Here is a 19157-nt window from a genome sequence, read left to right as displayed (position 1 = left end):
CAAATATACAACGCTACTTCTGACATTCTACCTTTCATTTTCTCATAAATATTGGTATTTTCTCTATATAGCCGGCCTCACACAATTTATCCCGAACTAGTTAAGGACCGACGCTTCATCGCACTAAAATTAAAAGAAAATTGACAAAGAAAAGAAATCTTGATCACACTTTTTTTATAAATATAGCAAAAAAAGGATAAATAAAAAAGCAAAGGTGCATATGATTTGAAAGTTGAAACGCAACAAAAATTTATTCTTTTGGCTCTCTTTGAACTCTTTTTTTTTTTTTCTTTGGCTTGTTTCGACAATTTAGGAAAGAAAAATGGGTGAAAAGTTTCACGCTTTTATGTTCCCGTGGTTCGCTTTTGGTCATATGATTCCGTTCTTGCATCTAGCCAACAAGTTAGATGAGAATGGTCATAAAGACACTTTCTTGCTGCCTAAGAAAGCTCAGAAACAATTGGAACATCAAAATCTGTTCCCAGACAGCATCGTCTTTCCCCCACTTACTATTCCTCATGTAGATGGCCTCCCTGCTGGCACCGAGACCGCCTCGGAGATGTCCCCTTCTCGTTGGATCTCACACGCGATCAGGTCGAAGCAGCAGTTCGTGCTTTGGGACCAGACCTGATCTTTTTCGATTTTTCTTATTGGGTTCCAGAAATGGCGAAATAACATAGAGTCAATACCATAAGAAGGTTCTTTTGACAGGTCCAATGCTTCCAGAGCCAGACAACAGTAAAGCACTTGAAGATAGATGGAGTCACTGGCTGAGTCGGTTCGAAATCGGGCTCGGTAATATATTATGCATTGGGAAGTCGAATCAATTTCAAGAACTCTGTTTAGGAATGAGCTCACTGGTTTACCGTTTCTTGTAGCGGTAAAACCACCAAAAAGGCGCAGAGACAATCCAAGAAGCGTTGCCATAAGGGTTTGAGGAGAGAGTGAAGAATCGTGGAGTGGTCTGGGGAGAATGGGTGCAGCAACCATTGATATACGTCATCCACTAGGAAACCTACTCACCCTCGACAAGGATCAACTTTAAGAATTCTGCATAGGGTCGGAGCTTACAGGTTTAACCTCTGTTGTATGATTGTATCGGTAATTACTTAAGGGTTGAAAGAGCAGGTAAAGGTCGATTAGGTCTGCTTTGTGAACCATTGATATTTGCTCATCCATCAATAGGCCTGCTTTGTTAATCGTAGTCATAAACATGTTGAACAGTTATACCAATATGGTGATAAATTGAATTTTAAAATCTTGAATCGAAAGTTATCAACTTTCCCATGAACAAGAATGAGAGAGATGAAACAGAATCTCGGAAAAGATAATTTCTTCATTCAAGTGAGGTATAAATTAAGATTAAATACAAGTGAAACTAAACCACTATGCTAACCAAACTATATAAGAGATTAAACCAATGTAAAGCGACTATATACTCTAATAAAAGTTGAATCTAGTGAATGACTGCTAAATAGTGTTTATTCCACATTTGGGTGAACAAATATTTAACACTAGATTGATGAGCAAGGAACTCGAGGTCTCGGTGGAGGTGAAAAGAGAGGAAACAGGGGATGGTTTTCGAAGGAGAGATTGAGCGGTTCGATTAGGTCTGTGATGGATAAAGACAGTGAGCTTGGCAACCTAGTGAGGAGAAACCACGCCAAATGGAAAGAGTCTCTAGTTAGTATTGGGCTAATGAATGGTTATGTCAATAAGTTTATAGAAGCATTACAGAAACTAGTCTAGAAGAGAAAGAACATGAATAAAAACACTTTTTAAAGAAACTTGGTTTGCATAGACATTTGAAGCTCTACTCTCTCAATCTCAAATTTCAGTTTCTATGCTAATTCTACACTCTATATATTTCCGCATACCTAAACCAAATATGTATAATTTCACTTGCATTGTTATGTATAATTATTAATTCACATCGTCGTTTCTCACTGGCATTGTTGATATTGGTTCACCTAAACCACGTAATACACTAATACCGAAGCACGTGCTTGCGGCCGGGAAACGTATATGTACTTTATCAGCCCTTTAACTACTGTAAATGTCAACAAAAATGTTCCTGACATATCGTGGTCGACCCTTTACACCACCAGTTTTGTCACAAAAAAAAAATTCTTTGGTCCACTAAAAGTCGGTCTTAATATTGTTTTGGGCTTCTGGCCCCAATATATTATGGAACGGCTCTGATCACAGAACATATATCAAAGCAAAGATTGATGAAAACGAAATGTGTGTTTTTGTATAACAGATGAACCTCCAACTGTATGTTTCACTAATGACTAAACATACAAATCTTTCCACGGAATTAGTTCCACCATTAATCAAACTTAACGAAACCATTATTAAGTTTATCCCTACACACTGCGCCCAAGGAAGGAGACATTCGATAAAGCTAGAAGTCAGTTATGTAAGTAACTAAACTACGAGGAGATTTTAATAAACCTTGCCAACGACTTTTTAGTAAAATGCTAAATGTAGACGGGAAAAATGCATATTTCCATCTCACGGCCGACAAAAAGTAAATGGATATTTCTATAAACTGTTATACGATTTTCTCATATATTATTGCTCTTATTAGTTGTGGCCACGGGGACTGGCAATAAACTGTTATACGATTTTCTCACATATCATTGCCTTTTGTTTAACTACACATATTTGACACTGAAACGTTGAAAATGATACAACGCTACTTCTGACACTCGGAGCTACCTTTCATTTAATTTTCTCATAAATTTATTGGTGTTTTCTCTTTAGCCTCACACTAAAATTGAAAAGGAAAAAAAAAAAAAACTTTTATTATTGTATCTCTCCCTTGGAAGGCTTGAAATTTTTTGGTTTTCCAATTATCACATTTGGATAACTCGGAAGAGGAAAGGTAGAAAAGAAATAGAAATGGAGCCAAAGTTTCATGCTTTCATGTTCCCTTGGTTCGCCTTTGGTCATATGATTCCCTTTCTGCATCTTGCTAACAAACTAGCTGAGAGAGGTCTTAAGATTACTTTCTTGCTGCCTAAGAAAGCTCAGAAGCAACTTGAACATCTCAATCTGTTCCGAGACAACATCGTCTTTCACCCTCTTTTTGTCTCTCCTCTCGATGGCCTCCCTGTTGGTGGTGAGACAGCCTCGGATATCCCGACCTCGTTATCAAGTTCATTGGCCTCGGCTATGGATCGGACACATGATCAGGTCGAATATGCGGTTCGAATTGGGAAACCGGATATGATATTCTTCGATTTCGCTCAGTGGGTAACTAAAATAGCTAAAAAGAATGAAGCCAAGAGTGTGTATTTCATAACGTTTTCTGCAGCAGCTGCATCTACCTTACTTGTCCCTGGTCTTCGACCAGATAACTTAGATGTTCTTCCACCAGGATATCCTTCTTCGAAGGTGTTGCTTCGCGGACAAGAAATTAATGCCATGTCATTCCTCTTTTATCCGTTTGGAGAGGGACATACGGTTTACGAACGTAACAGAAAGGGACTTACAAACTGCGATGTCATTTTAATAAGGACTTGCCTAGAAGTGGAAGAGAAATTTTGCGATTTCTTGGGGAGCCAATTTCAGAGAAAAGTTCTCCTTACAGGCCCAATCCTCCCTGAACCGGACAAGATCATACCACTAGAAAATCGATGGAATCTTTCGCTGAACCGGTTTGAACCCGGCTCAGTGGTGTTTTGTGCTCTAGGAAGCCAAATCATTTTGGAGAAGAATCAATTTCAAGAACTCTACTTAGGGATGGAGCTGACAGGTTTACCATTTCTTGTAGCGGTAAAGCCACTAAGAGGATCATCAACAGTCCAAGAAGGGCTACCAGAAGGGTTTGAGGAGCGGGTGAAGGGGCGTGGAGTGGTATGGGGAGGATGGGTGCAGCAACCGTTGATATTGGCTCACCCATCAATAGGCTGCTTTGTGAACCATTGTGGGTTTGGATCAATGTAGGAGTCTCTGGTGAGTGATTGCCAAATTGTATTACTTCCATATTTGCCTGATCAAATCCTCAACACAAGATTGTTGATTGAGGAACTAGAGCTCTCAGTGGAAGTGGAAAGAGAAGCAGGATTGTTCTCAAAAGAAAGGTTGAGCGTTGCGGTAAGGTCAGTGATGGAAAAAGACAGCAAGCTCGGAAACCGGGTGAGGAAGAACCACGCAAAGTGGAAGGAGACTTTGCTTCGTCATGGACTAATGAGTGGTTATGTCAATAACTTAGTAGAAGCACTGGAGAAACTAGTCCAAAATATAAATCTTGAATGAAAACCTTTGTAGCCAAACTAAAAGAGAAGCTATGATGACAATAAGACCGTAAGAACGTATACCACCAAGTTGTTCGTTTCTTGTCTATGTTCGGCTCAAGTTTCACTTACTAGATCAAATATAATTTGATTTTGAACTCATCTTGATACGTTATAACTTATAATTATTTAAAATAAGTTGAGATGAAATTAAGTAGATAGCCTTACAAATAAATATTTTCGTTTCCAACTCCTCTAGTAATAAGAAAAATACTAGGTAAACAAACCCTTGGAGAGTAATGTAGAGTTTTTGCATAGCCGTACTTAGCTTTGATGGCATCAAAACTTTTTAAACCGTTAAACTCAAATCTTTAAACCCTATTTCGAATAACTAAATTTTCAAACTTTAGAAACTAAACTTTAAACCCAAGCATAGTGTATATTTCCTTTTTTAGAAGTTGTTTTCTCTCTTAATTATTACTTCAAACCTTGTCCAAAATAACATTCTGAACCAAAAAAAAAAAGAAAGATAATTATTAGTTTGCCAATTTTCTCTTTGAGATAATGTTAAGATTTACAAAACGGCAATTTTTGTCCTATGCAACTTTGCTTGCGTATTAAAATAGTGAAAAGTCAAGAATTCAAGATTGTCTTCGTTTACTATAAAAGTTATTTTTTTTTCTCTCCTAAAAGATCATCAAACAAAAAATCCTCCGAAAAATGGAGAAGCCAAAACCCAAAACTGTCCAAGAGGTGGTTGCATCCGGAGAAAGACTACCGGAAAGATATCTCTACACACCCATCGGCGATGGCCAACGTGATCAACCTTTCAACGGTTCGTCGCAGGAGATGGAAATCACGACCATCGATCTTAGTCTTCTCCTCTCTTCTTATGATGTCGGTCGAGAAGAGTTGAGTAAACTTCACTCGGCGCTATCTACATGGGGCGTTGTTCAGGTTTTAGTTTTAAACTTTTAACGCTCTTACAAGCCATGATCAGAGCCATCTAATTCTGTAAATGTTTATAGTGTAATCATGAAAATTTTGATATCTTGTTGAAGCAGGTGATGAATCATGGAATCACAGAAGCGTTACTCGACAAGATTTATGAGCTAACGAAGCAGTTCTTTGCGCTTCCGACAGAAGAGAAACAGAAGTACGCGAGAGAGATTGGTAGTTTTCAAGGATATGGAAACGACATGATACTGTCGGATGATCAAGTTCTTGATTGGGTCGACCGCTTGTACCTCATTACTTACCCTGAAGATCAACGACAGCTTAAGTTCTGGCCTAAAATCCCAATCGGATTCAGGTAAAAATCCATCGGCCGGTCTAGAAGACAAGCGGGTTAACGACACCAATATTTAAAAAAAAAAGTTTAGAGCCACTTAAGTTATTTTATTTATAATAATAAGAATTTGGTGTTTAGAAGATATTTTAATACAGTTTTAAACATTTTAGAAATCAAATAGGAGGACAAAATGTTCTTAAACCGGGTTACCATTTTTATTGGACCGGCCTTGCATAGGACCATAGCTTTCAGTTTCCTATAGCTTTCCTTTATATTTTGGTGATTTTGACTAGCGTTTCTTCAGGGAAACTTTACAAGAATACACAATGAAGCAACAGCTAGTGGTTGAGCAATTCTTCAAGGCATTGGCTAGATCGTTGGAGTTGGAAGATAATTGCTTTCTAGAGATGCATGGAGAAAATGCTACGATGGAGACAAGATTCAACGTGTATCCTCCATGTCTGAGGCCGGACAAGGTTCTTGGTCTTAAACCGCATTCTGATGGCTCGGCCTTTACTCTTCTCATACCCGACAAAAATGTCGAAGGACTTCAGTTCCTCAAAGATGGGAAGTGGTATAAAGCTTCAATACTCCCTCATACAATTATGATCAATGTAGGAGATACTATGGAGGTAATCAATCAATTAATCATGATTCACTTTTATATGCAAGTATGAAAAGAATAAGAATATATTTAAAAATGCATCTATGATAGTTGAAGATTGTTTGGTGTGTTTGAAAGAATCTCTCATGCATTTTCAGATAATGAGCAATGGAATATACAAGAGCCCGGTTCATAGAGTGGTGCTTAACGGAGAAAAGGAAAGGATATCTGTGGCAACGTTTTGCAATGCTGATGAGGACAAAGAGATTCAACCTGTATATAAGCTAGTGTCTGAGTTAAGACCAAGGTTGTACAAAGCGGTTAAGAAGTCTGAGAAGACCTTCTTCGATTACTATCAACAAGGTCGTAGACCGATCGAAGATGCATTGATCTGAAAAACATTCAGTCTCCTTTTAGCATCAACAAATGCATATGTTTCTTTAGCTACTTGACCCTTGTCAACAAGACTGTTTTCTTTCTTTGTTGGAACGTGAGATTGCAATAATATCATTAGAGTTTGGAGTTCATCTTCCCAAAACAAATTAAGCCTAAAGAATTTCTAACTTGACATCTATCTTAAGTGTTGTTATAAATATGGTGCTTATAAAGATGATGAATCTACTAGTAACGAAGGTAGTAATCCTGAACAGAACTACAGAAGTCATCAGATCCAAAGAGAATTGGGAAAGATGGAGTGATAAAGATTAAAGAACAACATGACCTTGAGTCTAGGGGATTTTTTGTTCATGAAGTTCTTTTTAGGCGCTCGAGCTCAAATTAACATATATTTGTGCTTTTACGGACTCGAATCAAAGAGAGCCAAGCTAACCTGGTGCAGTTTAACACTCGTAGTCATCAATTACTTTTTGACTTCTTGACATGCAAACATTGTATCCTCTCAAGAGGCATTACATGAATTTACTTTACAATAATGTTTAGATATAAACAATAATATCTAGATCAGATCTTTCTAATAAAGACAAAGTATATTTTAACACATGTAACAACTACGGCACTACTTCACCAACTAAGCCACCAAACCCGCAGTAATAAAAAAAATCTAAAAAACCATTCACGCTTTCACAAGAACTTTCTCCAAGCTAAAATATTCGGGTTATCTCAATCGCAGAAATTATTGAGCAAAAAAAACAAGAAAAAACAAAGTTGCTTAATTATCATCTGAAACGCTACAAAAAAATTCTTCTTTTGGCTCTCTTTGAAATCTTTATTTCTTTTTGTCTTCTGCTTTTTCGACAATTTAGGAAAGCAAAATGGGCAAAAAATTTCACGCTTTTATGTTCCCATGGTTCGCTTTTGGTCATATGACTCCGTACTTGCATCTAGCCAACAAGTTAGCTGAGAATGGTCATAGGGTTACTTTCTTGCTGCCCAAGAAAGCTCAGAAACAGTTGGAACATCAAAATCTGTTCCCAGAAAGCATCGTCTTTCACCCTCTTACTATTCCTCATGTTGGTGGCCTCCCTGCTGACGCCGAGACCGCATCTGATATCCCCATCTCGTTGGGGAAGTTTCTGACCGCAGCCATGGATCTCACACGCGATCAAGTCGAAGCTGCCGTACGTGATTTGAGACCTGACCTGATCTTTTTTGATTTTGCTTATTGGGTTGCGGAAACGGCTAAAGAACATAGAGTCAAGAGTGTGATGTACTTTGTGATATCGGCTAACTCCATAGCTCATGAACTTGTCCCTGGTGGTAAATTAGGAGTACCTCCACCTGGTTATCCTTCGTCAAAAGTGTTGTACCGTGAGCACGATGCTCACGCCTTGCTGACCTTTTCCATCTTCTACGAGAGGCTTTATCACCGGATAACAACAGGTCTTATGAATTGTGATTTTATCTCGATTAGGACTTGCAAAGAAGTTGAAGGTAAATTCTGTGACTATATCGAGAGTCAGTACCAGAGGAAGGTTCTTTTGACAGGTCCAATGCTTCCAGATCCAGACAACAATAAAGCACTTGAAGATCGATGGAGTCACTGGCTGAATCGGTTCGAACCGGGCTCGGTAATATATTGTGCATTGGGAAGTCAAATAAATCTTGAGAAGCATCAGTTCCAAGAACTCTGTTTAGGAATGGAGCTCACTAGTTTACCGTTTCTTGTAGCGGTAAAACCACCAAAAGGCGCAGTGAAAATCCAAGAAGCGTTACCAGAAGGGTTTGAGGAGAGAGTGAAGAATCGTGGAGTGGTTTGGGGAGAATGGGTGCAGCAACCGTTGATATTGGCTCATCCATCAGTAGGCTGCTTTGTGAACCATTGTGGGTTTGGATCAATGTGGGAGTCTCTAGTGAGTGATTGCCAAATAGTCTTGCTTCCATATTTGTGTGATCAAGTTCTCAACACGAGATTGATGACTGAAGAACTCGAGGTCTCGGTGGAAGTGCAAAGAGAAGAAACAGGATGGTTTTCGAAGGAGAGTTTAAGTGTCGCGATCACCTCGGTCATGGACAAAGATAGCGAAGTAGGGAATCGAGTCAGGAGGAACCATGCCAAAATGAAGGAGATTTTGGTTAGTCCTGGATTATTAACGGGTTACACTGATGAATTTGTTGAAACTTTGCAGAATCTAGTCAACGATCCAAATCTAGAATGAAATAAATTCATTATAAAGAAAGAACGTAACAGCTGTCACAAATAAGGAAATTAGCCATGTAGTCGTGTTGTTATTGTTTTGTCTTTTTCTCAAAATTGTAATAGATTTGTCTTTGTTCAACGTTTGTCTTTTTCTATAGAAGCAAGAATGCGATTTTACTTTCATGAACAAGATATGTATTAGTCTCTATAATTATTTTACTTTAGTGCCAAGGAAATAATTTCTTGTATGTTCTAATAATACTGCTCTTGTAAATTTTGGAACATGTTTTTATAACCAAAAAGAAAAGAAAAAAAGAATTATAGTCTCTATAATAAACAAACCGTATCTCAAACCAAATTGAAGGAGCATCTGCTTAGTCCTGGATAATTGACCTGTTACACCGATAAGTTCCTAGAATCATTGCAAAATCTAGTAAATGATACAAAATCTAGTGTGAAAAGACTAGATGTGATCAATAAGGTAATATGAAACTAGACCACGTTGTTGTCTTAGATTGCAATTCTTGATTCAAATTTTCTTATATTCTTATAACCATAACAAGAAATGAAGAAAAGTCATCTCTTTGTATTAGTGAATGTCTCAATGACTTCAATTACAGATTGCAATTCTATATTCAGACCGCATGAAAGCGAACAAAGGAAAAAAAAAACAGAAACAAGACTATATATTGGAATCTTGTCTGTGTTGAAACAGAATCAAACCCATGAGGTTGATGAAGATCCATGTCCATTGCTAACAAAACAAGCGTAAAGCTCGTCGAAGACCACCACTTCATCATCGTGAGCGTGACGTTCTTCACAAGAACCTAGATAAGAGTTACACACAGGAGAATCATGATTTGTGAACAGAGCAAGCTGATTCCTCGATCTCTTCAACTCATCTTGGAGAAACTCCACTTGATGCTCTAACTTTGCCTTGTCGGAGAGAGCCGCTTCGAGCTTGGACTGAAGAGCGCAGTGTTGGAGCTCGAGAGACTGAGTCTTGGACCTGGCTCGTTTGTTTTGGAACCAAACTGCGACTTGCCTCTGAGGTAGACCTAGCTTGTTCGACAGTTGAATCTTGAGATCTGGCTCGAGTTTCTTGTTCACGGTGAAGCATTTCTCCAGTTGTCTTAGTTGCTCTTGTGTTAGCCTCTTTTTCTTGTTTCTGCTCTGACTCTGAGAATTCTCCATCTTTCGTTATTCTTTGTTGTGCTTGTCCAACGTTGTGGCTACGCATGCATATATATACACACACTCACACATACAGACACATATGTAAACATTGAAGCGTCCTATGTAAAGATACAAAATTACTAAGATTAGATTTTTGGGTCATAAGCTTGACATAAATTATAGTATGTATATTAGCTAGTAGAGTTTTTAATCTTAGCTTGACAGCGAAGTTACAAAGACATAAACTTATGTTGTCAAAGTTACTATTGCATTGATAGAAAAGAAATTTATTTTAAAATGAGAAATCGCTAAATGCATTTGCATATTTAGAACGAAATTATAGTCACTAGTACAAAATGGATAGAAAGATTAACACAAGTCACAAGATAGAGGAGTCGGTTTATGTAGAAGGGGGGTCATTTGGGAATCAAAGCTATGGGGTACAAAGGCCCAATTCACTGTTCCTTAAGGACCCACCGTACTATTCAAAATAATGAATTGGGACTATGAGAAAGTAACTATTCAGATTAATTAATTAAAATAAATTAGTTAATTAACAAGTGTTTTTCTCAAATACATGCATGTATTCACGTGGGCTGGTCGTATCGAACCTACTTAAATTTAATAGCATTATCATCTAAGCAAAATGTTTATTAAAATAAAAGTACGAACACTTTTTTGTTCTCTTTGGGACAATGCATCTTGTTTTAGCGTTTCTTTCTTAGGCCTTACTGCCTTAGCATATCAGAATCGTTAAGTACTTTATAGCCTTTTTGAGATACGCCCTGTTTTGTATCGTAGACAACGATCTTTTACAAATTATGACCAAATATGTTGGGCCTTGTCTGAGTCTTCAACTATTCTAATTACAAATATGTGTTAATAGACCTGGCCAGTGGCCATATTGCAGGAAACTACTCTATAATTAAGTTTGATAGATTATTTCTTTACAACAAGTATGTATATGTAAATATTTTTAAACTTAAGAGTTGATTTTATTACAGTAAAGCTAATTTTATATCAAAATTTATAAATAAATAAACACTATACTATATATGTATCTGTGTGTTTCAAACACTTTAACCTTGCATAGAAATCAACTATGAGGTTGGATCTTGAGCCTTGGCATGTCTGAGATAGAAACATTTGATCCTTTTGAAAGCTTCTTCGATCGAAGTTGCATCGGCCGCAAACGTTATCCTCAGCCAGTTCTTCAGCCCCACCGCAGTCCCTGTTTAGCCAATATCCATCCACACACAAAGTAATATATCAAAAACAAAAAGGACTACAGCTCTCAAAAATTGTAATTTCATAATATCCTTACCGGGAAGAAGGATGACTGATTCTTCTCTAGCTAACTTGAAACAGAAGTCGATATCATCGCTTACATCTTCGAGTAAGGAGAGATTCAGCTTCACCTGAACGAAGTAGACAAATCAAATATTTAACTAAGACCATATACATATGTGACAATTTGTGAACATTTTTGTCACAACGTTATATATAAATGCTCACCATCATTGCCATGGATCCTTCTGGTCGATGTGAGGAATCAATGCAAGGAATCTCCTTGATCCAGTCACAACAAATATCCGAAGAGTTCTTCAACGAGTTCAATGTTTTCTTGAAGAATGATTCATCCGTCTGTTCCAAAATCGTGGGAACCGCAGCCTGATGCACAACATAATCAAGAACAAGATTAATCACTCAAAATCATTAATAGGGATTGCTTTTGAAATGTAAGTAATATTTATACTGTATATACCTGAATAAATGTAGCTGGTCCACCAAGAATATCAAAGTATTTCTTAAACCGCTCGATGATCTGATCCAAAACGAACAAAGAATTAAGTATATAAACCTCTCTGCATCATCGATTTCTTGAAAGATTGACGCTATCTATTACTAACCTTAGGGTCTTTAAACGAGCCAGAAGGATCAGTGGTCACAAACCACCCGAGCCTCCAACCAGGAACTATCCATCTCTTAGATAAAGAGCCAAGAGTAAGTACTGGAACAATAGATCCAAACACACCCATTGGCACAAACGGTTTGCTCCCAAAAGCAAGATGACCATAAACTTCATCAGCAATCACAAGAAACCCTAGTCTTTTCGCTGTTTCCGCAATCTACAACACAAAATAAATAAAACACAAGTTCGTATACATCAAATCACAAACAAGAAACAACAACATTGGTTACAGAAAATCTCAAGCTAACCTTCATCAAATGGTGGTAACTATAGACATTTCCACAAGGGTTACCAGGGTTTATAACAACCAAAGCAACCGTGTTTTCGTCTGCAATAGACTCGACAGCGTCAAGATCAATCTCCCATCCGTTTTCTGGAAGAAGATCTACATAGCGAACCTCGAGGTGTCTAAACTTAGCACAGAGCTCATAAATTGGGAAACCAGGTCTTGGTAGCAAAATATTAGCCCTAGGACGAGCCAACATAGCCAATGCTACATCGATCGCTTGCGTGCAACCTGATGTAATGAACACATCATCCTGTGACAGTTTGTATGGAAGATCACGAGATAGATACTCTGCTATTGCTCTGTTTTATTACCCAAAAAAAAAAATGTTTTAAAAACCAACCGAAGTACCGAACCAATAATATAAAGAAATTAAAATAATATAAAATCGAAAATTAGTGTAGCAACTATTTTCAAACAAATTTCATTATTATTTTGGTTTTTCATAAACAAAAAGTTTCAGTTTTTTTTTTCGCCACAAACGTTGGTATTTCTACAAAAATTGTAAGAAATTATCAAATAAATTTTAAAAAAAAAAAATACAAAAAAATTGTAAATTCATAACATCAGGCAAAATTAAGATTCGGTTCAATTACTGGTTCAGTTAATTATATTCGGTTTATAGTTAAACGAACCGAAATTGACATCCCTACCTACTACTACCCTAACATCAGCACCACAAGTATTAGAGAAAGACAAAAAAACAGAGAGAGATGATGAAAAGACGAAAGTAACCTTCGGGATTGGGGAAGACCGACGGTGGGAGCATAACCATGGAACTTGTTAGAGAGAAGAGAATCTGAAACAGCTTGAAGAGATACTTGCGTTGTACGAAAACAAGAGTACAGAGTTGGGTCTCCCATTCCAAGCGATATAACTCTATTTTTTCCTTCTTCTTCTTCTGAGATGCTCTCCATTAGCAAACTCAGAATCCCTTTGATTGTGATTGTGCTCGTCGTCGTCGTCGTTGCTCCTCCATTCTCCATCTCTTCTTTGTTTGAGTTTGTTTCGGTGCAACTCGTAAGAAGAAGAAGAAGAAGAAGAGGGAGGTTTTGATTTGGTGTGTGTTTGAGAGTGAGAGATTTGCCAGATTGGAGAAATATGTGGTTTATCTTTTACAACCAGTTTTATTTGTCTCCTTCATATAAAAAACCATTATTATATAGGACTTTGGAGATGGTTGAAATTAGGATTTAACCCAAAGTCTTTGTTTTCATTATCGAATCATCGCAACTTAAATATTCTGTTAATAATATCCCAATTGAATTAGGATAGGGCTGTAATATTTGTTTAATTACCGAGTTGCACCAAAAATATTTTTAAAAATTTCTCAAGTAGTACTTTCTAGTTTCTACCCGGTTAATACAAAAATGATACACAATATGCGATTTAATATCCAAAAAGAAAAAAAAATATTGTTTTCTTACTTACGATGTCATGGTTTAACTGATTAATTACATAATTGACTGAAGAGATTTTTTAGAGAAAGAAAAAAAATACTAAAGGTGGCTAGTAGCTATGTTAATTACTTTGGTTTAACTTGTTAATTACTTTGGTAAATTCAAAAAAAAAAGTAGAACGAGAACTCGAGAATGTAATGAAGGTGATTTTTTTTTTTTTTTTTTTTATCTTCCACCTAAATCAGAGGTTTCTGTGAGGTTTCTCTTTCGGGTTTCAGATAAAATATGCAACAAACAATATCAGATTTGATATATACAAGAAACAATGAACAATTTTGGTTGAGGCTAATGTTATTCTGAATAACCTACCAAACAAACGACACAAATATCCCATGTTCCTTTCCAAAAAATAAAAAATAAAAAAATATCCCATGTTCGAATAACGAAAAAAAAAAGACGACATTAAACATGGTCTAATCACCGATTCGAAAAGATTATGGACTTCGGGCTAGAATATTACGATAATCTAAGAAAAAATATCCCTCTGACCGTTGAGGATCATTTCAAACCAAAAAACCTTAAAAGAGAAACGGACCACACCGACTTTATGGTTAGTAAGGTATTATACGATTATTTGAGTTTATTATTGTGGCTTTTGACGAACGGAGCGATGAAATGGCCACGTCTGATACCACAAGGCATATAAGATAATACCAAAACATATTCTGTGAAGATGAGATTGAATTACCCCATACGTTTCTTCCAAATCTTTACGTGTCGTGCTTTTGGTACGCAAGCTTCCATTTGTCCTCTCTTCTTCCCTCTCCTAAACAGCTAAACAAACTAAACGAAAAAAAAAAGTTTCGCCATTCGTATTCGTATCCTTATCGCTGTCCGATTCGAGAAGACGACAACTCATCGCAATAATCTCATATGTTTCAATTGTTAACGCATTCCTTCCTACATCTACGAACTACGATATGGTGATTTGATGATATATGTGTACTCATTAGTTTTAATTGATTTTCAAACTAAATATGATAACTGCAAAAAAAAATTTGTTTGGACCATATTCAGAGCTAAGTCTTAATTTTGTTGTTTTACTAGATTTTAACTCGCGGTACATCGCGAGATAATTTTTTCTAATTTTAAAAAATAAAATTTAAGTTATATTTATGTACTTTGCACAAGAAAAATAGTTATGTTTATATGTTAATTTTGTTTGTTTTGTTTAATTTTAAAATTGTATAATTGTATTTGATTGTTAATTTTAAACTTAATCTGTGGTATATTGCAAGATAATATATTTTTCACAAAATTGTAATTTAATCAACTTAATTAATTCCGTGTAACGTGCTAATTTTCATTCTAAAATAAACGATGATTTGCTCGTATTGTAACATGGAATTAGTGAGATTTTAAATTTATATTACTACTGACCAAAATCCATACCTGCCATGTGATATCGTTTTGTAATAATTTTTTTATCCATCTAGAATTGGAAAGTATCTTGCTATTTTTTTTTTCAAGTCCAGCAAATTGCTCCAGTAGTTGCTGATTTTTGTACAATGCAAGTTTAAGACTTTTATTACTTTGACTTGTTATATCCAAGTGTATGGAATTCTCGTGGTCTTACAGATTCCCTTTATATTTTCTTAATTTCACAGATTTGATGGCTTGCTTTTGTCATGTTTTCATTTAGTATCCTCCTAAAGATCCTGGTACTCTTTTGCGTGATCTTGGGCGAAATACTTTTGGAAGTAAACTCTGTTACTTTTAATTTCAAACCTTCTTGCATATTTGAAGTTTTGATTCTTAAACCAGTTTTAAGTCTAGGTGATTAAATTGTTCTATCTTCTGTACATTAAGTCGCTCTTTTATTTAATCATTGAGGAGTGGTAGGGTGCAGTTCACCATATTTTGTATTGTGCACATGATGGACCTTTTTCCAATATAAAGGAGCTAAGTATAGTGAAGACAACTTATAAAGATTTTGCAGGTTAATTAATCCAAAAAAAGTTAATACCTCACGTTCTTCTTTGCTTAGCTTCACGCTCAATGGTCTCTTCACCTCTTTTTTTCTTCAATCTTAGGATGTAGTCAAGCTTTTCTATGAGCGGTGGTTCGATTCCGTATTTCTTCAATCTCATTAGATCATAAATTCTCTTTTCCAGAATCTAGGTATCCCTTTACAAGGGTGTTGGATGATCTATCATTAACAAAGTAAGATTAACAACAATCAAAGGTAATATAAAAGAGGAAGCATCAAACCATTACAATCCCGCCTTCGCACTTGATTCCAACAACAATCCTGCCAAGAAAAAAAGAAAGAAAATACCTTTAAAACCCCTAATTATGTGATTCTATATAGCCAAAAATCTCAAACTTACATACACTCGGTTTACCCACTCTCTCGATCCCAAATCCTAACAACTTGGTGATCTTGGCATGGCACAAATCCTTATCTCGATTTCACCATATTGAGAGAAAAAATACAAAAGTTTTTTATAACTATAACCTGTTGCGATACCAACACAGAGCTTCACCAAAAAAAAGCTCACAAAATAACAGTGGATACACACACACATACGTCTATACCCAACAATTTTTTAGCACAAAAAATGACACATACATACATAATTCATGTTGTCTAAAGAAATCATCAGTAGGTAGCGTAGATAAATGAATCAAACTAACTTCAGTCAAATTATAAATTGAGAAATCTCTCCACTTCACCAGCCAATCAAATTATACGCGCTAATGTGAGCAAACTTTATATTTAGAAAATATAGCAAACTTTAAATCAATCAAATTATTCAATATTTATTGCATAAATAAATTATAGAAAATATAAGGCATATTCTCTAGATTTGGTACAAATTATTGTTGGAATGAACACAACTTGGTCCGATTGTCTTGGAAAGTCGGGATTAGGGGGAGAATAATTTTTAACAAAAATGGAAACCTTATACATTAATTTAATTAATCGTAAATTATAAATCTAATATATTTAGTGATAATGGCATTGTTGGTAAATATGCTCCAACTTCAAGTCTTGTTTGCCAAAATTGCTGCAAAAATGTTAATATAGATGTAAAATTTCAAAATTAAGTGGTTAACTTAAAATTATAAAAGAAATTAGTTCATACTCACAAAATTTGATAGACAAATGTGTGAAGAATGTTATATTGGCATTGAGGCCTGGCTCAACAATGTTTGGACCACGTTCAAAATAAATATAAACATTATTTGTATGCAAATATATGATAGGATACTTGTATATATCTAACATAGTCCAAAAACAGTTTTGTTGACAAAAAGAAAAAAGAAAAAAAAAACAGTTTTATGACAACAAAAAAAATATAGTCCAAAACTACACCTAAAAGAAGTAAAAATATGGGTTAACTTATGCATACACGTACATGCGGCCAGTGGCGGATCTAGGAAAATTGTTTGATGGATTCAAAATGGATTCAAACTCACAATTGGTAGGGTTCAAACTGATATATATTTAATTTTTAATGTAATTAGAACAATTTTAAAATTTTATTGGTGTCAATTAAACCCACAACACTCAACGTGCCTCTGATGCTGCAAAAATGACAAGAGTAAGAACTCAGTAGGTGCTGCTTATAGGTGTAGCAGTAGTGTACTAAGTTATATTATATATACATCCAAGTTTTAGGTTTGGCTAAAGTTGGCCACATAGGTCTTAAATTTTGGCCATCCTTTTAATTTTGTCATAAGCAAGTTTACAACCCTATATGACTGATCATTTTTTTTGAGTTTTTAGGTGGTGATAGCGTAAATACCGTTGTACTTGTAAGTTTGCCATTGTAAAGATTTTGCAAGAAAAAAAAAATGGTGATTTTGCAATAACATTTCCTCTTTTTCATTGAATATATAGACATATCCATTTTTCTCTCTACTGCAGTCACCCTCAGGCCCTAACTGGACACTCAAACCAGTCAATGGGCCACTGAGTCTGATGATAGGGATAATATGGCCTTTAAAGCCCATTATGTATAAACCATAGTCTTTAACCCATTTCGGTACGTAATATATAGAAGCTAGATCATTGAATTTTTTTGGTTTACTGGTTTTTCATTGTTAAACTTTGGAAGAGTTTTTAAACAACCACCTAACGATAAATATCACTATCAAAAAACAAAAAAAACAAAAAAAACACAAGAGGTTTTTTGATTCTGCAAATTAACGATATTGCTCAACATATTTTTCTAAAATAGATAAACAAACCGGTTTTATATAATAGAAATGCATGCAATCTTTAAATCATATAAATAAACCAAACGAAAGAAGCACGAACTCAATCAGAGTAACTTCGATCCTGCTACATTACTTCTTGAGATAAAGAAACTTGCAATTCAAGAAAATAAGAGTAAAAGAAAATAATTATACTTACGTAAAACAAATTTATCTTATACAGGTTAAAATGCATATATGGGGTTGTACTATGGTCCTGAAGAGTGAAGACGCGTTGCATCAAGTTGCAAAAGAAAAGGAAAAAAAAAAAAGAGAGACGTTGCATCAACAGCTAGGTTTTAGGTGTAAGGCTATATATCAAAGGGGACCAAGAAAAAAAAAAACACACCGAAGAAGTGTATAGTAAGAAACTAGAGGGTAAAAAGAAGTGAAAATTCCCAATATCTCTATACTTTTTGTTTACAAAATAATAAATCAACATGTAAATTTATGGATTTAATTGCGAAATGATAATGAACTTGGGAAATATTTAGGTAAAGAACAAAAAGTATGCATGTAATTGTTCTTAATATAAACTAAAAGCCTCTCTCACCATTATGATTTATGATCAATCAAAATGTTTTTCACCAGAACATGACACATCAATATTTTGGTGAATTTTAGAGCTGACACATCAGTTTTTTTTCCTTCCAGTTAAAACATTTTATTAATACACTTCATTCTAAATTTTTAACACCTCACTTTTCTAATTAAAACAAAAACTAATCGTTTCATTAAATAAATTACTTTTTCAGTAGTTTGTTGGACCCAACGTGATGCTTAAGTAAGCACACAGAAAAATACATCTTTTTACACTAATTAGTAGTGTTTTTACATAATAGTAAATTATTAGTAGTAATTTGATAACATATTTATAGTAGGGAATCAAACTCAGTTAGAGAGAGGTGTGTGGTGTTCTGTTATATGCTTCCAAATCATATGTAAATTTTTGAAGTTCAAAAACAAATGTTTTATATTATGTTCTAGATTTTTCTCAAATTTTCCATTTTAAAAATAATAAAATATATATATATAGTTGGAATATGTGAATAGTTACGTAAAAAAATAGAAAGATGTAGGCCTTGATTGGTATAATACTTTTAAGACTTTAAGAAAAAATTAAAGTCTTGACAGCCATTTATTTGTCAATCATACTTTTTTGACTTTTATTTTTTTTTAAAGCTTTGTAAGTCATTTTTTTTTCTTTATTTGTTTTCTCAGATTTTTTTAAAACGTCAAAACCAGATTTTAAAATTAAACAAATATAAAACTTCATTTTTTTCTCCCATTATACTTAAAAGCTCTCCAAAAGTTTGTATGATGAT

The 19157-nt window shown here is 35.2% G+C and overlaps 2 protein-coding genes and 4 pseudogenes across 4 annotated transcripts; 4 read left to right on the top strand and 2 right to left on the bottom strand.

Moving 5' to 3' along the window:
* The first annotated feature begins 322 nt into the window (after window positions 1-322).
* Window positions 323-1749, top strand: LOC147935412 (UDP-glycosyltransferase 79B9 pseudogene; annotated as a pseudogene).
* Window positions 1750-2907: 1158 nt separating this feature from the next.
* On the top strand, window positions 2908-4275 carry LOC104725922 (UDP-glycosyltransferase 79B6 pseudogene; annotated as a pseudogene).
* A 618-nt stretch (window positions 4276-4893) lies between these two features.
* LOC147935411 (protein LATERAL BRANCHING OXIDOREDUCTASE 1-like) lies at window positions 4894-6666 on the top strand. The gene is made up of 4 exons (XM_087471885.1): window positions 4894-5201; window positions 5309-5556; window positions 5840-6167; window positions 6298-6666. The coding sequence occupies exons 1-4, from the start codon at window positions 4965-4967 to the stop codon at window positions 6532-6534; spliced, it is 1050 nt and encodes a 349-aa protein (XP_087328011.1). The 5' UTR covers window positions 4894-4964; the 3' UTR covers window positions 6535-6666.
* Window positions 6667-7217: 551 nt separating this feature from the next.
* On the top strand, window positions 7218-8925 carry LOC104729124 (UDP-glycosyltransferase 79B9 pseudogene; annotated as a pseudogene). Its single transcript, XR_015571064.1, has one exon. The product of XR_015571064.1 is annotated as a UDP-glycosyltransferase 79B9 pseudogene (transcript).
* Window positions 8926-9301: 376 nt separating this feature from the next.
* LOC104725919 (homeobox-leucine zipper protein ATHB-52 pseudogene) lies at window positions 9302-10092 on the bottom strand (annotated as a pseudogene). Its single transcript, XR_015571595.1, has one exon. The product of XR_015571595.1 is annotated as a homeobox-leucine zipper protein ATHB-52 pseudogene (transcript).
* Window positions 10093-10815: 723 nt separating this feature from the next.
* Window positions 10816-14241, bottom strand: LOC104725917 (putative aminotransferase TAT2). Its single transcript, XM_010444668.3, has 7 exons — window positions 12905-14241; window positions 12132-12471; window positions 11822-12040; window positions 11677-11736; window positions 11427-11582; window positions 11236-11329; window positions 10816-11142 (listed from the first exon to the last, which is right to left on the bottom strand). Exons 1-7 carry the CDS (start codon window positions 13153-13155, stop codon window positions 11012-11014), a joined length of 1251 nt encoding a protein of 416 aa, XP_010442970.2. The 5' UTR covers window positions 13156-14241; the 3' UTR covers window positions 10816-11011.
* Between the last annotated feature and the right edge of the window lie 4916 nt (window positions 14242-19157).

Source organism: Camelina sativa, chromosome 11, assembly GCF_030686135.1.
Source record: "Camelina sativa cultivar CO46 ecotype springtype chromosome 11, ASM3068613v1".
Classification (NCBI taxonomy): Eukaryota; Viridiplantae; Streptophyta; class Magnoliopsida; order Brassicales; family Brassicaceae; genus Camelina; species Camelina sativa.
Note: the sequence above shows the minus strand (reverse complement) of the source record. Positions and strands in the feature narration are given on the sequence as shown.

What these genes read in the sequence shown, in the direction of transcription:
- LOC147935411 (XM_087471885.1), top strand. Translation starts at nt 4,965, where the DNA reads ATGGAGAAGCCAAAACCCAAAACTGTCCAAGAGGTGGTTGCATCCGGA. An exon ending in CTACATGGGGCGTTGTTCAG is followed by an intron (nt 5,202 to 5,308) that starts GTTTTAGTTTTA and finishes TTGTTGAAGCAG; the next exon opens with GTGATGAATCATGGAATCAC. An exon ending in AAAATCCCAATCGGATTCAG is followed by an intron (nt 5,557 to 5,839) that starts GTAAAAATCCAT and finishes GCGTTTCTTCAG; the next exon opens with GGAAACTTTACAAGAATACA.
- LOC104725917 (XM_010444668.3), bottom strand. Translation starts at nt 13,155, where the DNA reads ATGGAGAATGGAGGAGCAACGACGACGACGACGAGCACAATCACAATC. An exon ending in GTTACCACCATTTGATGAAG is followed by an intron (nt 12,041 to 12,131) that starts GTTAGCTTGAGA and finishes TTTGTGTTGTAG; the next exon opens with ATTGCGGAAACAGCGAAAAG. An exon ending in ATCAGTCATCCTTCTTCCCG is followed by an intron (nt 11,143 to 11,235) that starts GTAAGGATATTA and finishes TTGGCTAAACAG; the next exon opens with GGACTGCGGTGGGGCTGAAG.